This window comes from Bubalus bubalis, chromosome 6, assembly GCF_019923935.1.
Source record: "Bubalus bubalis isolate 160015118507 breed Murrah chromosome 6, NDDB_SH_1, whole genome shotgun sequence".
NCBI lineage: Eukaryota > Metazoa > Chordata > Mammalia > Artiodactyla > Bovidae > Bubalus > Bubalus bubalis.
The window spans coordinates 8,386,100-8,408,441 of record NC_059162.1 but is presented as its reverse complement, the minus strand read 5'-3'; the positions used below and the strand labels follow the sequence as shown (position 1 = coordinate 8,408,441).

Below are 22,342 nucleotides of genomic sequence, written 5' to 3'. Positions count from 1 at the left end.
AGAAGGAAGACCCAGGGTGGCACCTCTGCTTCCCTTCTCTTTCCCTTAGGCTCCCCTTTCCTGAATTACCATTCCCTGCCCCCTCCAAAGCCCAAACAGCCATTCCGCCTCCATTCCCCCCAGGGCTCCCCCTCCCCACTTCCTGGCTCCCCATTTCCCTGGCCCGGTTCCCAGGAGCTTCCCCCAGGCTCCGGGCCTAGCTCCTACCCACTCTCAACTGCCCTAACCCCTCCCCCAGCCTCAAGTCAGTCAACCCTCAGCACGGGAAAGACTTGTTTGCTCAGGATACACCCTGTGTCAGTCCATCAGAGGGAATCCCCACTTGGTTCCCTTTTTTTGGCCCCACTTTGTCCTAAGAACCCAGTGTTTCCTGGAATACCTAGTAATCTTTATTTCTCATTCCCCATGTGGCAGGAGAGAGTGGATGCAGCATTGTGTATATAGGAAACTTAGGGCACTGAGAGAAACAGAAACCCAGAGCCTAGGCTGGGGAGAGTGCTTGGGGAGGAAGAGGTAATGTTTGCCAAAGGAAACAAAATGATTCCCTTGGTTCGGGACTGGAGAGAACTCAGCAAAGGAGTCTTGGGGGTGGACTACCAAGGCAAGGAAGGAAAGGGTTCAGAAGTAGGGGCGATTTCTGCTCACCCCGTGCTATGGCCACTCCTTTCCCCAGGATATCCCCAGGAAGGCGAGTGCAGTCAGCACTTTCCTTTCCCAGCGGCGGACCACCTGCCCCTACCCCCATTCCCCTATTCACTCTTTGCCTTGTCACCTCCTGTCCTCCACAGCACATCCGCCAGAATACTTCCTCTCCCCTTCCCTTCCTGCTCAGGTTTGCTAATACCTGCCCTGGTGCCCATCGCTTCCTGTATCACCCACCAGCTTCTGACTGCCACACCCGCCTGTGGACCCACCACACATCCGGACCCTGGTCCTAAGTGGAGGGGGTTGATGTTGCAGGAGTCAGACAAAGGCTAGGAGACCAGAAGGGGCAGGGGCAAGAGGAGCTATCACCAGAGGGCTCTTACCACCCCTTTCTACCCCCATCTGAGATGAGGACAAAGGGGGTGACTAAGCAGTGAGAGACAAAGGGCCTTAGAGCCACAGCGGCAGTGTGTGAGTGTGTGGGGGGTGCTGGCAGCAGGCCGGAGGCACAAAAGATGCAGTGTCCTAAGCAGCCCCCCAGCATCCCTCACCCTAGCTCAAGTTGCCCCCAGGGCCAAGCAGCCCAAAGTCTATCCTGATTTCTCATCTATCCTGACATGCGTGTGTGTGTGTGTGTGTGTGACTCAGTTGTGTCTGACTCTTTACAACCCCTATGGACTCTAGCCTACCAGGCTCCTCTGTCCATGGAATTTTCCAGGCAAGAATACTGGAGTGGGTTGCCATGCCCTCCTTCAGGGCATCTTCCCGGCCCAGAGATGGAACCTGCATCTCCTGCATTGCAGGTGGATTCTTCACTGCTGTGCCACCAGGGAAACACCTCTTAGGCTGGATTAAGGCAAAAAAAAAAAAAAAAATGCAGTCCCACCTCATTCTCCCACACTATTACCACATTCACTGTGTTTCAGGGAGACAAGGCCCAGGGAGCCGGCGGGGAGTGAAGCGGGCAGGGAGGCCCAGCCTCTGCCTGGCTCTTGGGGGCTGCCCAGTCTCTACAGGTTGTCAGTTCCCACAGCGTGGGATATGGCCCCACCCTTTGGTACAGTTGCCATTAGGTTAACTAGAAGTTTGCCTTTCCCCGCTTTATTTGTAGCTAAGAGTTACTTGTGTCTGCCACTCTCGCAGTCTGTCTGTCTCACCCTGCGGCACTGCTGGTGGGCTCTGGCCCAGGGACTCTTTCTGGGGGATAACTGGGGGAAAGCCTCTGTCCAGACCCCAAGTGGAAGGGATGTGCAAACTCAACGGGTGGCCCAGCTGGAGCTCAGCTTAGAGGCCGAGAGAACAGGAACCAGATCCAAGGCTGGGAAACTCCTCTTTGTCTGTACCGCACAGAATTGGGATCAGACTCCTATGGTACCACATTTCTATGCCATTGGCCACGGGAGAGGCCAGGTCAGAAACACATGAGGTAAAAGGGACTGACCAGGGATGGAAGTGGGATGCTAGGAATCACTAAGGGCATTTACCGAGTCTGCAATTCTGTAGGTTCTGGAAAGCTGGCAGATATCAGGGTCACCTACAGGGGACCTCCTCTCCTCCGCTAGAGGGGCGACTCCCACACACCCCAGCAGCCTGTTCCAATGCTGGTGGCCTTGGCCTCCTCCTCTTTTTTTCCATTCAGGTTTGGCGGGAGTTCTCAGACCCGCCCAGTCCCACTTGGGCCCCTTTTCCCTAACCCATTTAGGCCATCTGGAAATTAGCTAGCTCCCTCTGCTCCAAATCTTTTGGATTTGGGGATAAGAAGGTAACTGGTAAAGCCCGGCGCTACCCTAGAAGGGCAGGACTACAGCAACAGAGCGGCGCAGGCAAAAAGTGGGGAAGGGTCTCCATGTCAGTGTGCGTCTGGGACCGGGCGGCAGGACACTTTCTAAGGCGAGCACGGGCAGCGCGGCGGGGCTTCGTGAGGGGAGCCGCTGCCAACGGCAGCGGTGGCAAGTTTCTGTGGCTCAGCCTTTGAAGAGCCCGTCAGGAGCTGTGGGAAGCACGGTCCCCAGCCTCAGGTGTTTAAGCGAAAGGGAAGCCGAGGCGCAGAACCCGGATAGTGTCAGGTTAGCGAGCGGCGACCCAGCCAGCTTGCAAAAGGGCGGGTGCGTGGCGCCGATACGCGGGAAGCCCGCAAGGAGGCGCGCCAGGGGCACTTCCGCCAGGTTCTCCTTCCAGCAGTGCACGGCGGGCAAGATGGCGGCGCTCAGGGCTCTGCGCCGCCTGCGGGGCGCCGCGGCCCAGGTGCTGCGGCCCGGGGCTGGGGTCCGACTGCCGATTCAGCCCAGCAGGTGAGACCAAGGGCGGCGCCCGTTGCGCCGTCTCCAGGGCTGGGGTTTCTCGAATCGGGGAGCTCCACGGGCCCTATGACCCCCTAGGAAAGAATGACCCGGGCCCGTGACCCCTCTCCCTGGCCTGCTCTCTCGGGTTCCAGGATCCAGCGGTACCTGGTCTGGAGGAAGGAGGAAAGATTGTTTCAGCTCGATCTGCCAGGGCTGAAATCATGTGGAGGGAGACGCTGCCCCTCAGCATTAGCTATATGTCACCCACCCCCCTTACGCCCGGCTGCTCCTACCAACCCCATCAGGGGTGGGGCGCGACTGGTGAAAAGTCTCCTTAGACGCTATAAAAGAAAAGGAAAACAACCCCGATGGACTTAAAGGAGGAACGTAAACCAAGAATCCCCGGGCCTCAGTGCATCCCTCTGGCCATACTTGAGCAGAACCAAGGAGCGAGCATGCCCCACCCCCCTTTTCTTACTCTTCGGTTGACCTTGAATAAACACCTTTCTTGGATTCGTATTCACTAAGATGGAAACCATGAATATGACCAGAAATTAAAGGACCTGGGATCCCTATCTTTGCATCCATAGGGTTGTTGGGTGAAGTGATTCCGGGAATGTTATTAGTAAGAACGGAACTTCTAGAGTTCCAGTTTGTTCTGCCAGAGTTACACAGCTCTGTCACGAACTTGGCATTGATGAATCCCAGACACCCTTCCCAGGGCCCATGTGAAAGTGAATGGGAACAGAGGATCCAAGCACTGTTCAGGCCTTTTGTCTAGGATTTGTCATTACCTCCCCAGGGGTGCTCGGCAGTGGCAGCCAGATGTGGAATGGGCAGAGCAGTATGGGGGTGCTGTCATGTACCCCACCAAGGAAACAGCCCACTGGAAACCTCCCCCTTGGAATGGTGAGTGCCCAGGGTCACTGTCCCAACCCATATACTTCCCTGCCCTACCCTGATTTTTGAGTGCTCTTGAGCTGTCTGTCTGAGGCAAAATTTAGCCCCCAACTCTTTTTGCTTGCAATAGTCTACTTGCAACTCACCACATATGATAATAATGATAATAGGAGGTATTTATCAAGTAGAATATTCCAACGGAAAAGAAAGAGGAGATTCCAGACAACCCTTGAAGATCCCTACCATATTTATATCTTTAGCTTCAGCTTTTTCCAGAGGTTTAATATATTTCGTGCTAAGGAGTTTTTTCCCACTGGCACCCAAATGAAACCTTTCTAAATAAGAAACTCCCCCCTACCCCGCCATAAAACTAGCCCTTCTTGTGATTTTTAATTTTGATCAATGACTCCCTCATTTTCCTAATCCCTTAGGATTGAAACTTTTTAGTCACCTTTGGCTCTTTTTTCTTTCTTCCCCCCCATGTCTATTTTCAATATGTCACCAAACCATGCAGATCCTTTTGTAGTAATGTTTCACATCTGGTTATCTTGCCCTTTGTTGGTTTGGTTTATTTTATATTAGACCTTGATTATCTTGGGAATCTCTTTGATGGGTTCCTGCACTGATCTAGTTCCCCTTCAGCTGTCCTGTACAATGTCATCACCTTTATCTTCCCTAAACATTGTTTTATACTATGTCATTCATTCTTTTGCTCAAAAACCTTTAGAGGAACTTCCAGTTACCTTTCAGAAAACTTAACAGTAATAATAGCTGAGTGCTTATCATGTGCTCAGTGTTTTTTGTATGCATTATTTTACTTGCTTCTGCTAAGTTGCTTCAGTCGTGTCCGACTCTGTGCGACCCCAGAGACAGCAGCCCACCCAGCTCCGCCATTCCTGGGACTCTCCAGGCAAGAACACTGGAGTGGGTTGCCATTTCCTTCACCAATGCATGAAAGCAAAAAGTGAAAGTGAAGTCACTCAGTCGTGTCCGACTCCTAGCGACCCCATGGACCGCAGCCCACCAGGCTCCCCCGTCCATGGGATTTTCCAGGCAAGAGTACTGGAGTGGGGTGCCATTGCCTTCTCTGTTATTTTACTTAGTCATTACAATAACCCTATGAGAACCCCCCAAAGACAGCAAGGAAACGCACCCTATGAGAGTGATATTATCTCAGTTTTGAGGAAATCATGGTGTAGGGAAATTAAAAGGTGATCGAGGACACAGGTGGATTTGTACCTGGGTCTGTCTGACTCCAAAGCCCAGGGTGAAGAATTTTGGTTGCATAAGTAGAGTCTGGTTTCAGATCTCAACCCTCCATTTACTAGTGAATGAAGTACCTACTTTCATAGCATTATTGTAAGGATTAAAAGATGCTAGTAACATAAACCACTCAGTGTAGTGATTGGCTTGTGCTCAGTCCTCCCTAAGCGTTTCTAATAATCCTGATAATTGAACCATATCCCCCACTGCCTGCCAACACTAATCTTCTGCCACTTGGTAGATAAGAATTCTACAGATACTTACTTCCTTGTTTCTAAGATTTGACATATGTTCATTCCATAGCCTAGGATGCCTCTTCTCTCTTCCTATCTGAATCATTCCCTGTATTTAAGAAGCAGCCTATATCTTGCCTCCACGAAGTCGTCACAGACTTCTTTCCTTTCTTTAAATACTTAGCTAAACAACTTACCGGAGAAGGCAGTGGCAACCCATTCCAGTACTCTTGCCTGGGAAATCCCATGGATGGAGGAGTCTAGTGGGCTACAGTCCATGAGGTCGTGAGGAGTCAGACATGACTGAGCAACTTCACTTTCACTTTTCACTTTTATGCATTTGAGAATGAAATGGCAACCCACTCCAGTGTACTTGCCTGGAGAATCTCAGGGATGAGGGAGCCTGGTGGGCTGCCATCTGTGGGGTCACACAGAGTCAGACACGACTGATGCAACTTAGCAGCAGCAGCAGCAGCAAGCAACTTACTTGGCAACTTGTAAATTTGACCTGTGTTACTAGTTTCTCATATGTACTTATTTCCCAAACTAAATAGTAAGCCTCTTGAGGGTACAAGCTGTCAATTAGTAGTGGTAAAAATGAAGTATTGCTCTTGCTCTTGCTAAGTCACTTCAGTCGTGTCCGACTCTGTGTGACCCCACAGATGGCAGCCCACCAGGCTCCCCCATCCCTGGGATTCTCCAAGCAAAAACACTGGAGTGGGTTGCCATTTCCTTCTCCAATGCATGAAAGTGAGAAGTGAAAGTGACCCCATGGACTGCAGCCCACCAGGCTCATCCATCCATGGGATTTTCCAGGCAAGAATACTGGAGTGGGGTGCCATTGCCTTCTCCATAGTGACCCCATGGATTGCAGCCTAACAGGCTCCTCTGTCCATGGGATTTTCCAAGCAAGAGTACTGGAGTGGGGTGCCATATACATTTCCCAATTAGTTGGACATTCAGCAGATACAGCTGGAGAGCAGTGTATCTTAGTGGTTAAGAGTGTGGAGTCTGAAGCTGCCCAGGCTGAGTTAAATCCTGACTCTGCCACTTACTAACTCGGGGGAATTCATTTATCCTTTCTGGCCTCAGTTTCTTCAGTAAGATAGTTACTAATAAGGTTGTTGAAATGATTAAATTAATTAAAATAAGTAAAATGCTTAGAGTAGTGCCTGGCATATTATAGGGACTGTATAAATGTTGTCTATCATTTTTTTTTAAAGGTATTCTGAGAGATGTGGAAAGAGTGAGGTTCATGGTCCCTCTCCCTCTCATCAGAAAGTTTAGATCTCTTTCCCTTTTCCCCAGCTGATGGTCTTCCTCTTGGTTATGGTAAAGATTGGGAAATTAGCAGGATGTGGAATGGTGAGATGGAAAGTATACAGGGAGATGCGATTCCTTGCTGTCTTTTGGGGGTTCTCAAAGGAATCACCATTTGGCTCAACTATTTCCCACTTCTCAGATGTGGACCCTCCAAAGGACACACTGGTGTCGAACCTGACCCTGAACTTCGGGCCCCAGCACCCAGCAGCCCATGGAGTCCTGCGGCTAGTGATGGAGCTGAGTGGGGAGATGGTGCGGAAGTGCGACCCCCACATCGGGCTGCTGCACCGGGGCACTGAGAAGCTCATTGAATACAAGACCTATCTGCAGGTGTGTGGGGCGAACGGGGCCTGCCGACAGGACTGGGCATGCTTTAACCTGGGGCTTTGCCGGTTTGCTGGCCCAGAAGCCCAGAGAAGGAGGGTGTTGTGGGGGTTGGGAGGGAACCCTGTTGAGGTTATCAGGACAGTTTCGGTTGGGAGGATGGAGAGATGTGGCAGGGGATGCTGGGCTTGAATCATCTGGATTTGGTTTACCCAACAGAAAGGCTTTGGAGCCAGAGCTACACTCCTAACTCTTCTCTGGCTGACTTTTGGCTGGCCCCTTTACCTTTACTCCAGTGCCTCAGTTTCCCTGCCCTCATATCATGCTAGTACGTCAGAGCTGGCGTCCCTGGGGTCAGGGAAAGAGGAGAGCGACGTCAGCTCCCCAGGACTAACAGCTGATTCTTGTATCTTCCAGCATTCTAAGTTTGTTTTCGAAATACTCAGTGAGTCAGAGTGACCGGGAGGGAGTTTGTGAGAGTTTGCTGTTTTTGGAGAACTCTGTGACCCAAATAGTGAGGGTCAGATTTGAAGAAACTGGATCCTGGGATAGGAATCTGAAGTTTTTCTTCTTACTGTCAGAAGAAAGCTCTTGATAACAGGATGATGGAGTTAGGATTTAGAACCAGCTGACTAGAATGTGATTCTCCCAAAGAGTCCCGGCAATGATGGTTTCTGGTCCTGTTCTCCACAGAGTTAACCCCTGTAGCTTTATCCCGCGTCACAGTGACATCAGGGCAAGAACTGGCTGTTCCAAAGAGAGGCGTCTTAGCTCCTCCTCCTTCCTGGAAACTGAAGTAAACAGCTGGGACTTAGCTTTCTTGGTATTGTGCGGATGAGTCCTTTCTGTCTCTTTCCATCCTTCTTGCTCTTCCTTAATTTCCTCCTAAGATTACCTTTCCCTGTCAGTATCTCAGATAGACTTTGTTCTTGGACAGAGGTGTCGCTTGGCCCAGAAGACAAGGTTGGCAATGGTGTGCTGCAACCAGCTCACACTGGCTCGCAAGAACAGATTGTTATTCAGTTCTGTGGGCCAGTTGTTAAACACAGCTATCATTAAAAATTAAATTATGCTAGCTTGCAGGTTAAGATACTAAAAATCAAGGTAAGAAGTGTGACAGTCCCCGGCTCCGTTACTTGGCCGCATTCCTCTGTGCCGTGCTCGCTGGGCGTTTGCTGTTGCGGCATCTGTGTAGTGGCAGTGCTGCGTGGTGCTGTGGTACCCTGCCCAGTGCTGTCTGTTCAGTTACGTAGCGTTGGTAGTTGAAAATGGGACCTTGTAGGAGTATTTTTACCATGGAAATTGGCAAACCCGACAGATCAGGGTTTCCCCCCTCCACCCCCTCCACCGCTTCTGAGATCGGGAAGACTTACGTAGCGCTGGCCTCTGATGCCCACTGAGAGCAATGCTTCTAGCAGCCAGACTGAGGGTTCCTCGGCCTGTTAGATGTGACCCAGATTTCTCCCTCGTCCCAGGCCCTTCCGTACTTTGACCGGCTGGACTATGTATCCATGATGTGTAATGAACAGGCCTACTCACTGGCCGTGGAGAAGCTGCTCAACATCCAGCCTCCTCCTCGTGCACAATGGATCCGAGGTGCGCCCCAGCCCCTTCTTCCCGTGGCCCACTGTGAGGATCGCATAGAGCCCGCCCCCCGTCTCAGGAGCACTGAGCCCAGAACTGTTCTGTCAGCCTGGATCCCTGGCTCCTGTATCCATCTCTTCCTGTCTTCACCTCTCTACAGTGCTATTTGGAGAAATCACTCGGCTTTTGAACCACATCATGGCTGTGACCACACATGCCCTGGACATTGGGGCTATGACCCCTTTCTTCTGGATGTTTGAAGAAAGGGAGAAGGTATGAGGAGGCGGAAAGGATGGGAAAAGGGGAGGAGGTACCTGAGATGGAGCAGGTATGAAGGATGCGAGAATAAAAGGAACGCGAACATTTACGGGGAGAAGGTGTATTTAATCTGGGTTTTATATATATATATATATATTTTAAGTTTTTATTATGTATTTTTATTTATTTACTTGCATGGGGTCTTAGTTGTGGCACGGGGCTAGTTCCCTGACGAGGGATCGAACCCAGGCCCCCTGCCTTGGGAGCATAGAATCTTAGCCACTTTTTCACCAGGGAATCCCCTGGGTTATATTTTTAAGGAGCTTTGTGTTGTGAAATGTTGGTTGGGCCCCAGAAGGCTGGAGGCGGGGGAGTAAACCACCATGGTGTTGGACTTAGGGACTTAGGGACCCAGGACTTTGTCACTAACTCAGTGTGTCCCGTCAAGATGTTCGAGTTCTACGAGCGCGTGTCTGGGGCTCGGATGCATGCTGCTTACGTCAGGCCAGGAGGTGTGCACCAGGTGAGCAGGAAGCTGCCGGCCTCAAGGTCCAGCCCTTGCTTGTGTCCTCCGTGGCCACTGGGGGGCAGCACTTCAGATGGAAGTGTCAACCTTGTGCTCCCGAGGCAGAGCTGGCTCTCCCTAGCAGAGCCTCTGTACTCATTGTTGATCCTCTGATTGTTTTCTAGGACCTACCCCTTGGGCTTATGGATGACATTTATGAGTTTTCTAAGAACTTTTCTTTTCGGATTGACGAGCTGGAGGAGGTAAGATAGGAGTCAGTGGGAAGAATCCCTTTTCCCCCAGGAAGGGTTCATGGGGTTTTAGTCCCCAGTTGTAAAGAAATACAGAGGTATCTGAGGAGTGTCTTGAATAGTGTTCATACAGCAGTTTTCTTGATCAACAGATGTTGACCAACAACAGGATCTGGCGAAATCGGACAGTCGACATCGGGGTTGTAACAGCAGAGGACGCACTGAACTATGGTTTTAGGTGGGAGGAATAAGACTTCTCTCTTCAGGGGTGGGTGGGTTCCAGATTAATATCTTGGCTTCAGCTGTGGCACCTTCCTTGCCAGGCTGACTTTCTATCCCATGCCCAGAGTGTGCGGGCGGGAGAGGGGAGCCTGAGGAAGAGAGCATGCCTCCTTTCTTGGTCTGTGGACAGTGGCCCTTGACTCTTTTGCACTCTCTGCAGTGGGGTGATGCTCCGGGGCTCGGGTATCCAGTGGGACCTGCGGAAGACCCAGCCCTACGATGTCTATGACCAGGTGGAGTTTGATGTGCCTATTGGCTCTCGAGGGGACTGCTATGATAGGTAAGGTCCAAATCCTTTCTTAGCCCATTGTCCCCCTGGTTTTTTCCCTGTCTAAAACCTTTCTCTTAGCTACTTTCTCTTTTCTCATACTTTATAGTATCTATTAGAACACCTGTGTGTATTAAATTAGGTTGCTTTTTAAAGTACTTTCACATATGTGGCATCTTATTTTACCCTTACATTCTCCTTATGTCTTGGGTAGAACTAGTTTTGGCCGCATCTTATAGCTGAAAAAGCTGAAGCATAAAAGTTAGAGATTAGCCTGGGACTGTTCTGTCAGTAATGCTTGAGATTAGAAGCCTCCTGATCCAGTGCTCTTTCCACTAGATTCTAAGCTTCAAATTCCACTGCTCTTTATTGACCCCAAGAAGAGTTTGCTACTGTTTTCCTTTTGAGTCAATTTGACTCTCACCTGCAAAAAAATGTTTAATAAGAGAGTAGCTAAAGAGGGAAATACTACAGGACATAGCCTGAGAAAACTAGGAGAGGATTTGGGAAAGGGCCCAGTGCTGAAATCAGAAGACTAGGTTTTATATAGGTGCCCAGGCCAAGCAGAGATGCCGTACTAGGGGAGTGAAGAAAGTTACCTGCACTGTTCGGTTCAGCCCAGCGCATTCTCCCAGCCTCACATCCAATCCTCTGGCTGCTTGTCTCTTGTTCTTAGTCCGTCTCATCTCCTTCAGATACCTGTGTCGGGTGGAGGAGATGCGCCAGTCCATTCGAATCATCTCACAGTGTCTGAACAAGATGCCTCCTGGGGAGATCAAGGTTGATGATGCCAAAGTGTCTCCACCAAAACGAGCAGAAATGAAGGTTGGCTCGTTGTTGTTCAGTTGCCCAGTTGTGTCCAACTCTTCGTGACCCCACAGGCTGCAACACACCAGCCTCCCTGTCCCTCATCATCTTCCGAAGTTTGCCCAAGTTGGCTACAGGGATAGAAAAAAGCGGGGGTGATGAGGGGCAGTGACTGGGGAGGAGTGTCTTTGGATTAAATCCTACTTTTCAGTTTTCCTTTTTCAAAGAATTCTCTGTGTAAGATTGTTAACCTCCAATACTCTCCTCTCTTCTTTCTGTATCTTCTCTGCTCACTGACTTACATGGGGGATTTTAGACACCCTGGGGATAGAGATTATGTTCTGTGTGTGCAAAGGCCTGCCATACACTTTGGATCCGGCTTACTGATGCAGCCTTGTTCCTTTCTCCAGACGTCTATGGAGTCACTGATCCATCACTTTAAGCTGTACACTGAGGGCTACCAAGTTCCCCCAGGAGCCACATACACAGCCATTGAGGCGCCCAAGGTGAGGCGGGCCAGGGGGAGAGACTGTGTGCAGTGGGCGACTGGAGACAGATGTGCAATTAAACTCTCGTTCATCAGTGAAAGAGAGGACATGAGGGTGAATAGAAAGGATTTTGCTGGCAGAGAAAAGTGTCCTTCCCGTTAATGAAGGCAGGCAACCTTCTTCGGACAGGGAGAGTTTGGCGTGTACCTGGTGTCTGATGGTAGCAGCCGCCCTTACCGATGCAAGATCAAGGCTCCTGGTTTTGCTCATCTGGTAAGAGCCAGCCTCAGTGATTCTAACTGTTCATACGTGAATCCAGTAATGGTTGAGATCTTTATGAACTTTCATTCCTTCTCCTCCACCTTGCTCCTCTTGCCTAATACTTGCTGTCTTAATCTCTCCAGGCTGGTCTGGACAAGATGTCCAAGGGGCACATGTTGGCGGACGTCGTTGCCATCATAGGTACAAGGCCGGTTGTGTAGTGGAGGGCTTCTAGTCAGGGGGCTTTGGAACTCTGATGGGAACAGAAACCGAACACCTCTGTTCAACAGACTGCAGGCATAGACGCAGATCCTGTCTCCTGGGCACTGTAGGGACTGCTAGATCCTTGGTAACATCACTTTTTTTCCTCCTTCCCCTGACCTCCTAGGTACCCAAGATATTGTGTTTGGAGAAGTAGACCGGTGAGCAGGGGAACAGTGTTGGACCTCCCTGTCCTCTGTGGAGCCTCTCCATCGTTGGAAATGGGACTGTGCGTGCGTGTGTGTGTGTACACGTACATGAATGCTTAGCTGTCAGGCTTTCTGTGCATGTACCAGAAAAGGAGAAATCACAATAAATTAGCCACGTCTGGCCCCACACCCAAATTTCTGGTTTGTCTTTCCCAGTGTCTTACTGTCTTTCACTTTAAAGAGAAACTTAGGGCGTTTGTTAACCATCTACTTCTCTGTTAGACTCAGTCCTTGGCAGTTTTTCCTGTTCATCTCCACCCCTGTTTCTGACTCTTGTTCCACTTCTCCATTCCCCGTTTCCTCTTTTCCGCTCACTTGCCCCCCTTTGCCCAAACCTTGTTGCCCACACTAATTGATAAACTCCTCAAGTCAAGCCTGGGTACAGAGTTCCAGATGGGAGAGAAGGGTTATCATGGGGTCTTAGAGAATCTTGAGGGGCAGTTTATCACCGTTCTGTCTCTGGACAGGGCTGGAGTGAGAAGGTGGGTTTAGATAGCCTTTCTTAGATAGCCTTTCCCAAGCACGGGCGTCCCTCTTTCCATGGTGACAGGGGCTTGGTCACTGAAGGACGGAGGCACGAGAGTTCAGATCTCCTAGCTCCCTTCCTTAGTTGGCCCTTCCGGGAGTTGCTCGTTTTCTCTTGCAGGAAGGGGAAGGGGCCAGAGCTCGGAGGAAGGCGTGGCAGGAAGGGGGGAACTCTGTGGTCAGGGAGCTGCTCACAGCACAGCTGCGCAGTGCAGGCAGAACGTCAGATCCCCAGCTCTCGGCCCCTCAGCCCCTGGCCAGGATGATCCCAGCAGTGCTCCTGCTCTTACTCCTTTTGGTTGAACAAGCAGGTGAGAGGGTTTGATGAGGGACGGGGAGCAGGGCTCCAGGGTGGGAATCAAGGGCATGTGTCTGAGGGACAAGGTGGGAACAGACGGAGGGAGGCCGGCATGGGGCAGGTGGACACGGAGACCCTGAGGCTGGTCCCACCCCGTCCCCATCAGGGCACAGAAATTGTTCCCTCTTGTCCCCTTGTTATTTTTTCAGGGCTAATACACCATAAGGCTTCAGTTTGGCAGAGGAGTGGTTCTTTGACGTGAAAAGCTGGTCCGGGGGAAAGCTTCCATTTCCCATGATGAGCGTTTTCTGTGGGGTGCATTTGGTCTTGTCCATTGGGAACTGATCTCTATCTGGTTAAATAACAATTATAAAGCCCCCTTTAGGAAGGCAGGGGCCTATCCTTGTGTTTAGGGGTGAGGCAAGGATAGTTAAACACAATTGCTGCCTCTAAGGGGTTTTCACTAAGGCGCAGCTGAGATGAGGGCAGGCAGCACACGACGCTTAGGCCTAGAGAGCTGGGAGCATCAGCTGAGAAATACTGAGGCAGAAAAGGAAGGTCTCTGTAGTTCTGAGGCTCCATCATTCTCTGACCTCTTACTTCTTGCTCTCTCGGAGTTGTCTGTTTTTTTAAGACAGGATGGTCACAGCTGGGGTTCGGGGAGGAAGAGGTTAGTGAAACTTAAAGGGAAGTGGGGAAATTAAAAAAGATGGAGTGGGATGGACTTCCACCAGCCCAGCTGTGAAGGTGGAGGGAAGGTCTAAGTGAGGGGCCAGTCCGCTGCCATAAGATGAGGTAGTAGGGCCACTGAGGCATAAAAGAGAGGGTGCAGGCTTTAAAAGTGGAAAACCTAGGTTTGAATTCAAGTTCTGTCCCTTTACTCTGTGGCCCTGAAGAATTTCTTTTCTTGGCCTCGGTTTCGTCATCTACAAAATGGCGATGATGTTTCCCTCGAGGGGTAGTTTTGAGATTTATGCAATGCTGTGTCTTGAAGAACGTCACACCATAAAGCACACTTAACTGGCATATCACATGCTCACGAGCTCTTCTGATAGGGGTCAGAGCTGATAGAGGCTGTAGCTCAGACGTTATTTGATTTTTTTCATTGCACAAAACTTCCTCTCTCGGTGGCCCAGAGTGAGTAACGGGGCAGAGTACCCGGAGCCGGAATCCATACTGCTTGTAGTCATTCCCTTGAGCCTGGGCCGAGACGCTCACTCAACCTTGTGTGTAGAGCCATCGGGATCCATAAGGCCAAGGAAAGCAGGCACCTTGTTTTTACGTATTTAAGTGTCTCAGGATGGGGGTGGCGAAAGGGGAAAGCAATGTGGCTGAGGCTAGATGACCAATAATAGAGTGATTGCCTTCCCTCCCTTCCTCAGCTCACATCCTTCCTGTCCAGCCCTCAGCCACAGGTCACAGGACTTAGCAAAGACACCCCTGTGGTTTCTTTGCTGAAATTTGTCACTGCCTGCCCTCACTTTACCCCTCTGGGCTGAGGTTTTCAGCCCAGTGAACACAAATGGGTCCCTTGAGGGCTATGAAGTGCTCAGTGGTGCCTAAGGAACCCACAGTGCTAAAAAGTTGGTTGGGGGCTAAAAGGGGAAGGCTCTCGACTCTCAGAGACTATAAGTTGCATCACAACGAACCCCTTCACACTCCTGTCCTACCCCTACCCTCGGGTGAGGGAGAAAACTGAGAGGTAAGAGAAACAGGAATCCAGAGAGGAAGATGAAGTTGCTTCCCCTGGAGGGTGCTCCTTCAGGCCCCGTCCCACCTCCCAGAGCCCTTCCCTTCTCTCCTCTGAGCACCAGATCTCCCCCGCTGCCCCTGACCTGATGCGTGCGCTCTCTGCCTTCAGCGGCCCTGGGAGAGCCTCAGCTCTGCTATATCCTGGATGCCATCCTGTTTCTATATGGCATTGTCCTCACCCTGCTCTACTGCAGACTCAAGGTAAGGCAGGGGCAGGGTGGGCTGAGGGCTGGAAGGAGAAGTGGGAGGTTGGTGGCAGCATGGCTTCAAGGCAAGGGGAAAGGGGGTTTGAAGTCCCCCGTGAAGTCTGGAGGGGGAGCTGGGCCAACCAACCTCACCTTTGCTAATGACTTTCCTCCAGTTGCAGGTGCGAAAGGCAGCTACAGCCAGTGAGGTATGAACCCACCCTCAAAGGGGTGTCAACCATTTTTCAGACTCTCAGCCCTTCTAGGGTTTTAGCCTTGGGGTCTGTGGTCTCTGGGGTGGGGCATGGGACTCAGGTGCTGATCTGTTTAGCTTCAGAGGCCCCCTCCCACCTCATCCTACCCACCCTGCCAGCTAGCCAAGTCACAAGTAAAATATTCAGCAGGCAACGAGGAAGAGTCAAGTGTAGAGTGACAATGAGTACATGAGAGAGTTGAATGTTGTGTATGTACGTGTGTTGGTAGTGTTATGGGCAAATGTGCGTTCATGCCCCAGAGTGGCCTGAGGGAACCAGTCACCCCTGGCCAAATACCTCCCTGGGAGGGCAAGATGTTGAGGGGTCCTGTGGGACATGTTGGTCTCTAATGCTTTGCCCCTTTTGCCTCTACAGAAATCAGATGGCATTTACACGGTAAGTGAACCTGCCTCCCCACCCCAACCTGGACTCCCTGTCCAGGAAGTCAGCAGAAGAGGGTGGGCTTCTGAGTGACCTTTGGAAGGGGTGGAGCCTGCGGGGGTGGCTAGGAGACCCAGTGATGGGCTCAAGCTCCTGACTGTCTTTTGACCTCTATCTCCAGGGCCTGAGCACCCGGACCCAGGAGACTTATGAGACCCTGAAGCATGAGAAACCATCACAATAGCTTTAGAACAGATGCCCTTTGTCACTTCCTTCAAACGCTCTCCTCCCAGCCCTTGTGGTTGGCATCACATATGCCTCCCCACCATAAATGCCAGTTGACTCTTCCCCTGTAATGACTCTCTGCCCCTCATTAATAATCACCAGTGATTCCTCCTTGTCACAGACCTCAGATGCTCTTCACTGATGTCTATATTCTAGTCTCACCCCTCTATGCCACCCTTTCCCTCTTCCCCACCCCCAGGTCCTACTAAACAGTGGGAAGGGACTAACATCAATAAAGACACCATAGACTGGACTCCATTCATTCATGTAAGATATTTATTCAGCCTCTACTAGCCTAGGCTGGATACTGAAGATACCATTTCGAGTAAGGCAAACTCGGTTCCTGACCTGCCAGAGCTCGTAGTCTAATAGACTTCAGGGTTGTTTTACTTGATTGAGGAATGAATGCTGACTGTGACTGGGGGAATGAAGAAACTTCTGACCCCCAGGTTCTCTAACATGGAGCTGGAGCAAGGAGTAATGTGTTGGGAGTCTAGGCACATTCAGAACAGTCAAACCCAAGAAATGACTTTCTCACCCAGCATGGCCCTCCATGCCTGACAACGGGAACAAGGTTGGGTTGCAGGCAAGCCTGGCTGTCCAACCCCCGATAGTCACCAATCCAGATCAGAGTGGGCTACAGGGAGCAGAGTAAGCACATCTCATAATACACATGCATATGGGCATTAGCAGAGCTGGAAAGCCAAACGTGCAGAAGGGATGGTGTGACAAACGCGTGTGAGACTCCCAATGGAGGGTTTAATGGAAGATGTTTTCTGTGGATTCTGGGGTAAGATGGACCTCAGGGGGCCAGGTTGGAGTTGGAGGAGGGTAAGGCAAAGGGGAGGGCTTCCTAGGTGGCACAGTGGTAAAGAATCCACCTGCTAAAGCAGGAGGCACAGGGATCTGGATTTGATCTCTGGCCCAGGAAGATGCCGTGGGGGAGGAAATGGCAATGCACTCAAGTGTTCTTGCCGGAAAAATCCCATGGACAGATGAGCCTGGAAGGCTACAGTTCGAGGGGTCACAGAGTCGGACACAACTGAGCATGCGAGCAAATAAGGCAAAAAGGAACAAGTCGGGTCCGGGTAGGAGGCCAGCTCCTCTGAGCACACGGGTGGGTGGTGAAGGGATGCCCCTTGTCAGTGCCGGTCCCGTTTCTAAGCAGGACTCTGTGGCAGTATCTGAGTCCCTTGTGATGTCAGCCCTACCTCTGATCCCGCAGGCCTGTGCAAATGGGTCCAGGTCTCCAGGCTTACCCCCATCTCCCCCTACCTCCACCCCGTGCTGGGCAGTACTTTGCACTGCATGGTGACTGACACTTCAGTGTTTCCAGCTTGTACCATTTGATCCACTCATTAGCCCTGTGAGGAAATTCAAGCTCTTTGAAGTTAATTAACCTGTCCAAGGTCATCTTGCAAGTGAGGGACAGATCTCTGTCCCTGCATGTTTTACCACATGTGGGGGGCGGAAAAAAAAAACAAAAACGATACTGAGAAAGAAAGGGGAAGAAAGTAATTTTGAGTGGTAAGGGGCTAGAAGGCCAGACTGAAGAGGTTGATTAATATACAGAAGAGGGGGACAGGGATAGAGTGGGAGTTTGGGATGGAGATATGCACACTGCTATATTTAAAACAGATAACCAACAAGGACCTACTGTACAGTACAGAGAACTCTGTTCAATCTCTATAATAACCTCAGTGGGAAAAGAATTTGGAAAAGAACAGATATATGGAATATGTATAACACAATTACCCTGCTATGTGCTTGAAACACCACATTGTTAATCAATTATACTCCAATATAAAATAAAAGTCTTAAAAAGTATACAGAAGAAACTGGAGCCATTTCTGATGTCTTGGGAAAGGTGGTTTCAGTGGGATATGAAGAATGAGTTAGGGTAGGGAAGTAAATATTTTAAAGTATAAACAAACTTTTATTGGAAATGCCCATTTTCCCATTTGGGGATTGTGAATCTCCTGCATCAATCCAGCCTGGCTTACATTCCATTTTGATTTAAGCCAGGTTATTACAGCTACCAGAATTTCTCAAGTCCTACATGTCCACCAAGTTGGAGAACTGGCAGGCCTTTAACTGGCTATCACGTCTGCTAGTTCTAGGCTCTAAGATAGCCACGAGAATTTAGGCCAGTTCTATGAACAGCACCCAGATAATGGTAAGGGAGGGGCTTTCCTGGTGGCTCAGACAGTAAAGAATCTGCAGTGCAAGAGATCTGGGTTTGGAGAAGGGAAAGGCTACCCACTCCAGTATTCTTGCCTGGAGAACCCCATGAACAGAGGAGCCTGGTGGGCTACAGTCCATGGGGTCACAAACAGTTGAACATGACTGAGTGACTGACACTTTCACTTTCAATAGTGGGGGAGATACTTGGAATGAGTGTTCTGCAGACAGGGGTCTAAGTGAGAGGTTTTAAATGGAAGGATTAGAGCACCTCCAGGGAAAGCTTCTCCGGTGGCTCAGCTGGTAAAGACTCTGCCTGCAATGCAGAAGAACTTGGTTCAATCCCTGAGTAGAGAAGATCCCCTGGAGAAGAAAATGGCTACCCACTCCAGTATTCTGGCCTGGAGAATTAAAGAGTTGCACACGACTGAGGGACTTTCACTTTCTTTTCTTTTCAGGGGAGAAGCACAGTGTCCCCTGGCTCAGAATGGAGGGGAGGGGCCTTGGGTGACACCTCTGGGCTCATTTGGGGAAGCTTTCTCCTCTTCATAGTGTGGTAGAGGAAATTCTGAGGGGTGCTTTCATTTCCCATGACCTCTAGGAGTCTAGGGATTCAGATAATGAATCTTTCGTGCCTTTCAAGGTACCATGTCCAAGGCCAAGTCTCTATGCCGTTCCCAGGCCTGTGAAAAGATTCCTTGTGTTTGGAGAAGAGTCACCAGCACCTCCCACCCTGTCATTTCCATCACTGGTCTCGTCAACCCTTTCTCCACCCCTTCACACCAAAATCCCTTTCTTGTTAGAAGCAGATTTCTCTTTGTTCTTAGTCCTACTCTTCCCCCACGACCCTTATTTCTCCTGGTTCCCCAAACAGAGCAGGCTTACAACTTAACTCCTGCAAAGTTTATTGTAGAAAACAAGGAGTGGGCAGGGAGAGGCACCTCAGGCCTGGCCAGCGGGTGTGCCAGGGGCGAGCGAGGGGTGGGAGGCCCGTGTCTGCACACCTCAGCGGGTGGCAGGCTGCTTTTTGGGGTCTATAAAACTGCTCAAGAAGTTAAGCAGGTCAGTCCCAGCCTTCTTGAAGAAGGGCGTCAGTTCCTCCTGCGTCTTCTCAAAGTAGGCCCTGGCAACGTGAGGGGTTAGAAGTGAGGGCGAGGGACGGGTACTGGTCTTCTTGTGGTGGGAGGTGAGATCCGAGGCCCCAAACCCTAGTGCCTGGTCTGTCCCGGCAGACAGACAGGAGGGGAGACAAGCTGTCAACCGGGCAGAGGAACAGACCATAGAGAGAGAAATTCGAAGCCCAGTTTCTGCTGCCCCTCCCTGTTGAAGAGGTCTGAGGGATGTGTAGGATGATAATGGCATTTCCTCTACAATTAAACCTCATCCTCCCTAGCCCCCCACCCCTGAGCTCAGTGCTCTGTGGGATCTCCCAACTTCCCCTCTTGCTCTCCACAGCCCCCTGGTCCCCGAACTCCCTTTGCTGAGACTTACTTGGCTTGGGTTTGAAGCTCTGAGCCCTTGGCCTTCTCCACAAGGTCCTTGCCATAGTCGGCCACAGTCTGGAAGTACTGAGAGACCAGGCTCTGCAGATTCGGCTCCTCGGCCTGTCTCCGAACCAGAGCCCCTGTACATACACAGAAACACACACACGCTCTCTCAGTTGAGTCCCCAACAACGAGTCCCACATCTCTGCCAGGATTCAGCCTCAGCTCTCAGCCCTCTCCCTGAACAGGTATCCACCTCCAGGTCTTTGGATGGGTTTTCTGGGCTTTAGAGAGGGGATGATTTTCCTCTTCAGCTCTCTGGTTGCCAGACCTGGGCATAGCAGCACAGACAGCGGGGCACCTTCTCCTCCCTGGGACCCCTCTTCAGCTCACACCCACCTTCAAGGCCACAGATGGTCAGGAGCAGCACAGTCAATGCAAGCAGCTTCATGGTGTTAACGGCAGGGAAAGTGGCCTGCGAACAGTTGGGGGCAGGGGAGGTCACTGACGCTGCGTGGGCTTCCCCCTTCCCCCACGGCCCGCTCCCTACACGTCCCCTCCAACCCGGCTCCCTTGTTCTACCTGAAGTCTGTAGACGCGCCCTCGTCTCTTAATCTCTTACTGTACCTGGTCAGGGATGCTGTGTCTGTGTCTGGCCTGGCTGAGGAGGAAGGGGCTATATATCTCTGTGCTTCCCCACTCCACCCCGTCAGGTGATAAGGACTTTGGAGGAGTCCAGTGGGGCAGGAACTATGCTGGAGTAAACAAGTGAGAGAAGTGGGGGTAGGAGAGGCCAGCATATAGGAGATGCCTGGTGATGGGGTCAGAGGCAGGGCCTTAATGGATGCCAAGGGCATACATTTTAGTCCTATTCAAGATTCATTCCTTTGGGGCCTGGGACCAGTAGTCCTTGGATCTGAATCTTTCAGTAAGCAGGATTTCTAGGGTTTTCTTCTCTTTTTTCCTGGAAAACTTTGATGTATCAGACCTAACGACCTCAGCCCTTGGTATCTTTGTACCATTATGGGTAAATTTCATCTCCCAACCCTACCCCCATTCACTGAAACTTGGCAGAGAGGTATTGGGGGACAGAAAAAAGGCGATAAAATCAGGGACAGGGGTGAGGGGAATGCAGGTTAGGAGAATAAGGATTAGGGCCAGAGGCCAGGTGTGATCGACTCTGTACTCTTTTGAGTTAATGTGTAATGAATGAGATGGGGGAGAAAACACTAGAACCAGAATGACCTTCCTGAGTGCAGATCAGCAAGCACAGCCCTCCCCCAGTAAAACAAATTCAGAAAGCAGCTGCTGCCCACCCCACACCCCCTCCCCCCACCCCACACCCCCATCATTGGCGTGCTCTGGCAGGATAAAGGTTGAAGGTCTCTGGGCATTCGATCCGCTTTATCAAGTCCAGGCAGTGGTCAGCCAATACAAGTCAGCAGGGGCCATAACATCCCTCCAACCAAGGTCCTGGCCCTTGGCCCTGTCCTGATTGTGAGGGAGGACAGAGATGCATTTCCCAGGCCCAAGGCCTTTGGGTGAAATCAGCTAAATAGAGATCACAAGTACTTGTATCTTTCATCCTTTGACCTCTTCCTGAGAGATGGGAGTGGTGATGTGAGCACTAGTAGGGGAGGCGACTAGAGCCTAAGAAATTTTATTCTATCTTCAACTATTCCCCTGTGGAGCACTTAGTGCTTGAAAGGGAGCTCCATTGATTTGTCTCTGGCTTTGGAGTGGAGCGCATTTGAGGGCAGGAGCCTATATTTCTCAATTTGATTTGCCAACTCTGCCTAGGGAATCTTTTCACTTTCTTTCCTAGGGAACCAGGGAAGGAAGAATCAACTTCAGAGGTCAGGTGTTTCAGGGACTACTTCTGCTGGAACTCAGGTTGCAGCCCCTGCTCCTCTACCCCAAGCTCTCACACCCATTCCCTTTCTACAGAGAGGACTCTTGGGTGAACTTTAAAAGGTTTGGACCTCCAGGAGGGAGGGTGGGTTGCCGGGGTCCAGCCCCAGCTGATCCAGGGTATTCAAAGGAGAGACGGCGTAGGCGAGGGTCAGGAAACAACTGCTTAATTAAACGTTAATTAAGGATATAAAGAGTAATAGAATGAGGATAGCTCAGTAGGAAAATTCAGTGGAGAAAAGAGGCTGAGTAGCTTGGTTTATGCGGGAGACCAATAAAACTTCAAGACAAGAAGTTTGCACCACTTACGTAGGCCGCAGGCGTTCTTCCATTCTCCCGAAGGAGAGGAGACTCTGAGGCCTCCCCGGTGGGATCTTAGAAGCCCAGGCATAATTAGCAAGCATGGCAGGTTCCGTGCTCCAGATGGAGACTCAGCCAGAATTTGAGAGAGAGAGCGACATGGGGAGACCAAGTTTCAGTGAACAAGGCCCGCACTTTATTTTCCAAAGTAGTTTTTATACCTTAAGTTGTGCATAGAGGATAATGGGGGAAGGGGTAGAGTCATGCAAGGACAGCAGTTCCTGGTCCTAATCGAAGCCAGGCTTTCAAACTTATCATATGCAAAAGTTCAGGTGATTGACATCATCTTCTGGCCCGGAGGCCTGTTAACATTTTAAGAAACTTATTTTTCTCTAAAGGTGATTATTCCAAAGTCAGGCACCAGCCTCCAAAAAAGCATTGGACAAAAAAGCATTTTACATTTCTATATACCCATTATATCAATCAATACACTTCCAAGGACACAGTAGGTAAGGAGTATGGAGACTTAGCAGCAAACATTGGCTCAATAAGTGAAAAACCCTTCACCAATACAATTTCTAATCAATCTTTTAACTACTCAAAAGAATCTGTGTTTAGACAGTTTAGAACATCTTCTGCCTC

The 22,342-nt window shown here is 50.6% G+C and overlaps 3 protein-coding genes across 6 annotated transcripts; 2 read left to right on the top strand and 1 right to left on the bottom strand.

Annotated features, from left to right (window-relative positions):
* Positions 1 to 2,780: 2,780 nt before the first annotated feature.
* On the top strand, positions 2,781 to 12,273 carry NDUFS2 (NADH:ubiquinone oxidoreductase core subunit S2). The gene is made up of 14 exons (XM_006048474.3): positions 2,781 to 2,936; positions 3,730 to 3,836; positions 6,786 to 6,976; positions 8,446 to 8,566; positions 8,715 to 8,827; positions 9,261 to 9,335; positions 9,503 to 9,580; positions 9,721 to 9,806; positions 10,011 to 10,130; positions 10,814 to 10,943; positions 11,336 to 11,431; positions 11,603 to 11,686; positions 11,818 to 11,875; positions 12,063 to 12,273. The coding sequence occupies exons 1-14, from the start codon at positions 2,842 to 2,844 to the stop codon at positions 12,098 to 12,100; spliced, it is 1,392 nt and encodes a 463-aa protein (XP_006048536.1). The 5' UTR covers positions 2,781 to 2,841; the 3' UTR covers positions 12,101 to 12,273.
* Positions 12,274 to 12,819: 546 nt separating this feature from the next.
* Positions 12,820 to 16,077, top strand: FCER1G (Fc epsilon receptor Ig). The gene is made up of 5 exons (XM_006048473.3): positions 12,820 to 12,980; positions 14,829 to 14,920; positions 15,081 to 15,113; positions 15,534 to 15,554; positions 15,721 to 16,077. Exons 1-5 carry the CDS (start codon positions 12,932 to 12,934, stop codon positions 15,781 to 15,783), a joined length of 258 nt encoding a protein of 85 aa, XP_006048535.2. The 5' UTR covers positions 12,820 to 12,931; the 3' UTR covers positions 15,784 to 16,077.
* Positions 16,078 to 18,168: 2,091 nt separating this feature from the next.
* APOA2 (apolipoprotein A2) lies at positions 18,169 to 20,199 on the bottom strand. Of its 4 annotated transcripts, none has more exons than XM_044944121.1 (4): positions 20,072 to 20,198; positions 19,889 to 19,964; positions 19,497 to 19,629; positions 18,169 to 18,321 (listed from the first exon to the last, which is right to left on the bottom strand). In XM_044944121.1, the coding sequence occupies exons 2-4, from the start codon at positions 19,938 to 19,940 to the stop codon at positions 18,255 to 18,257; spliced, it is 252 nt and encodes an 83-aa protein (XP_044800056.1). In that variant the 5' UTR covers positions 19,941 to 19,964; positions 20,072 to 20,198; the 3' UTR covers positions 18,169 to 18,254. The 4 variants fall into 4 exon arrangements, with proteins under 4 accessions (XP_044800056.1, XP_025143274.1, XP_006048533.1 ...); XM_025287489.2 differs by lacking the exon at positions 18,169 to 18,321 and adding an exon at positions 18,439 to 18,688 and having other exon boundaries at positions 20,072 to 20,199; XM_006048471.3 differs by lacking the exon at positions 18,169 to 18,321 and adding an exon at positions 18,894 to 19,128 and having other exon boundaries at positions 20,117 to 20,199.
* Positions 20,200 to 22,342: the final 2,143 nt, after the last annotated feature.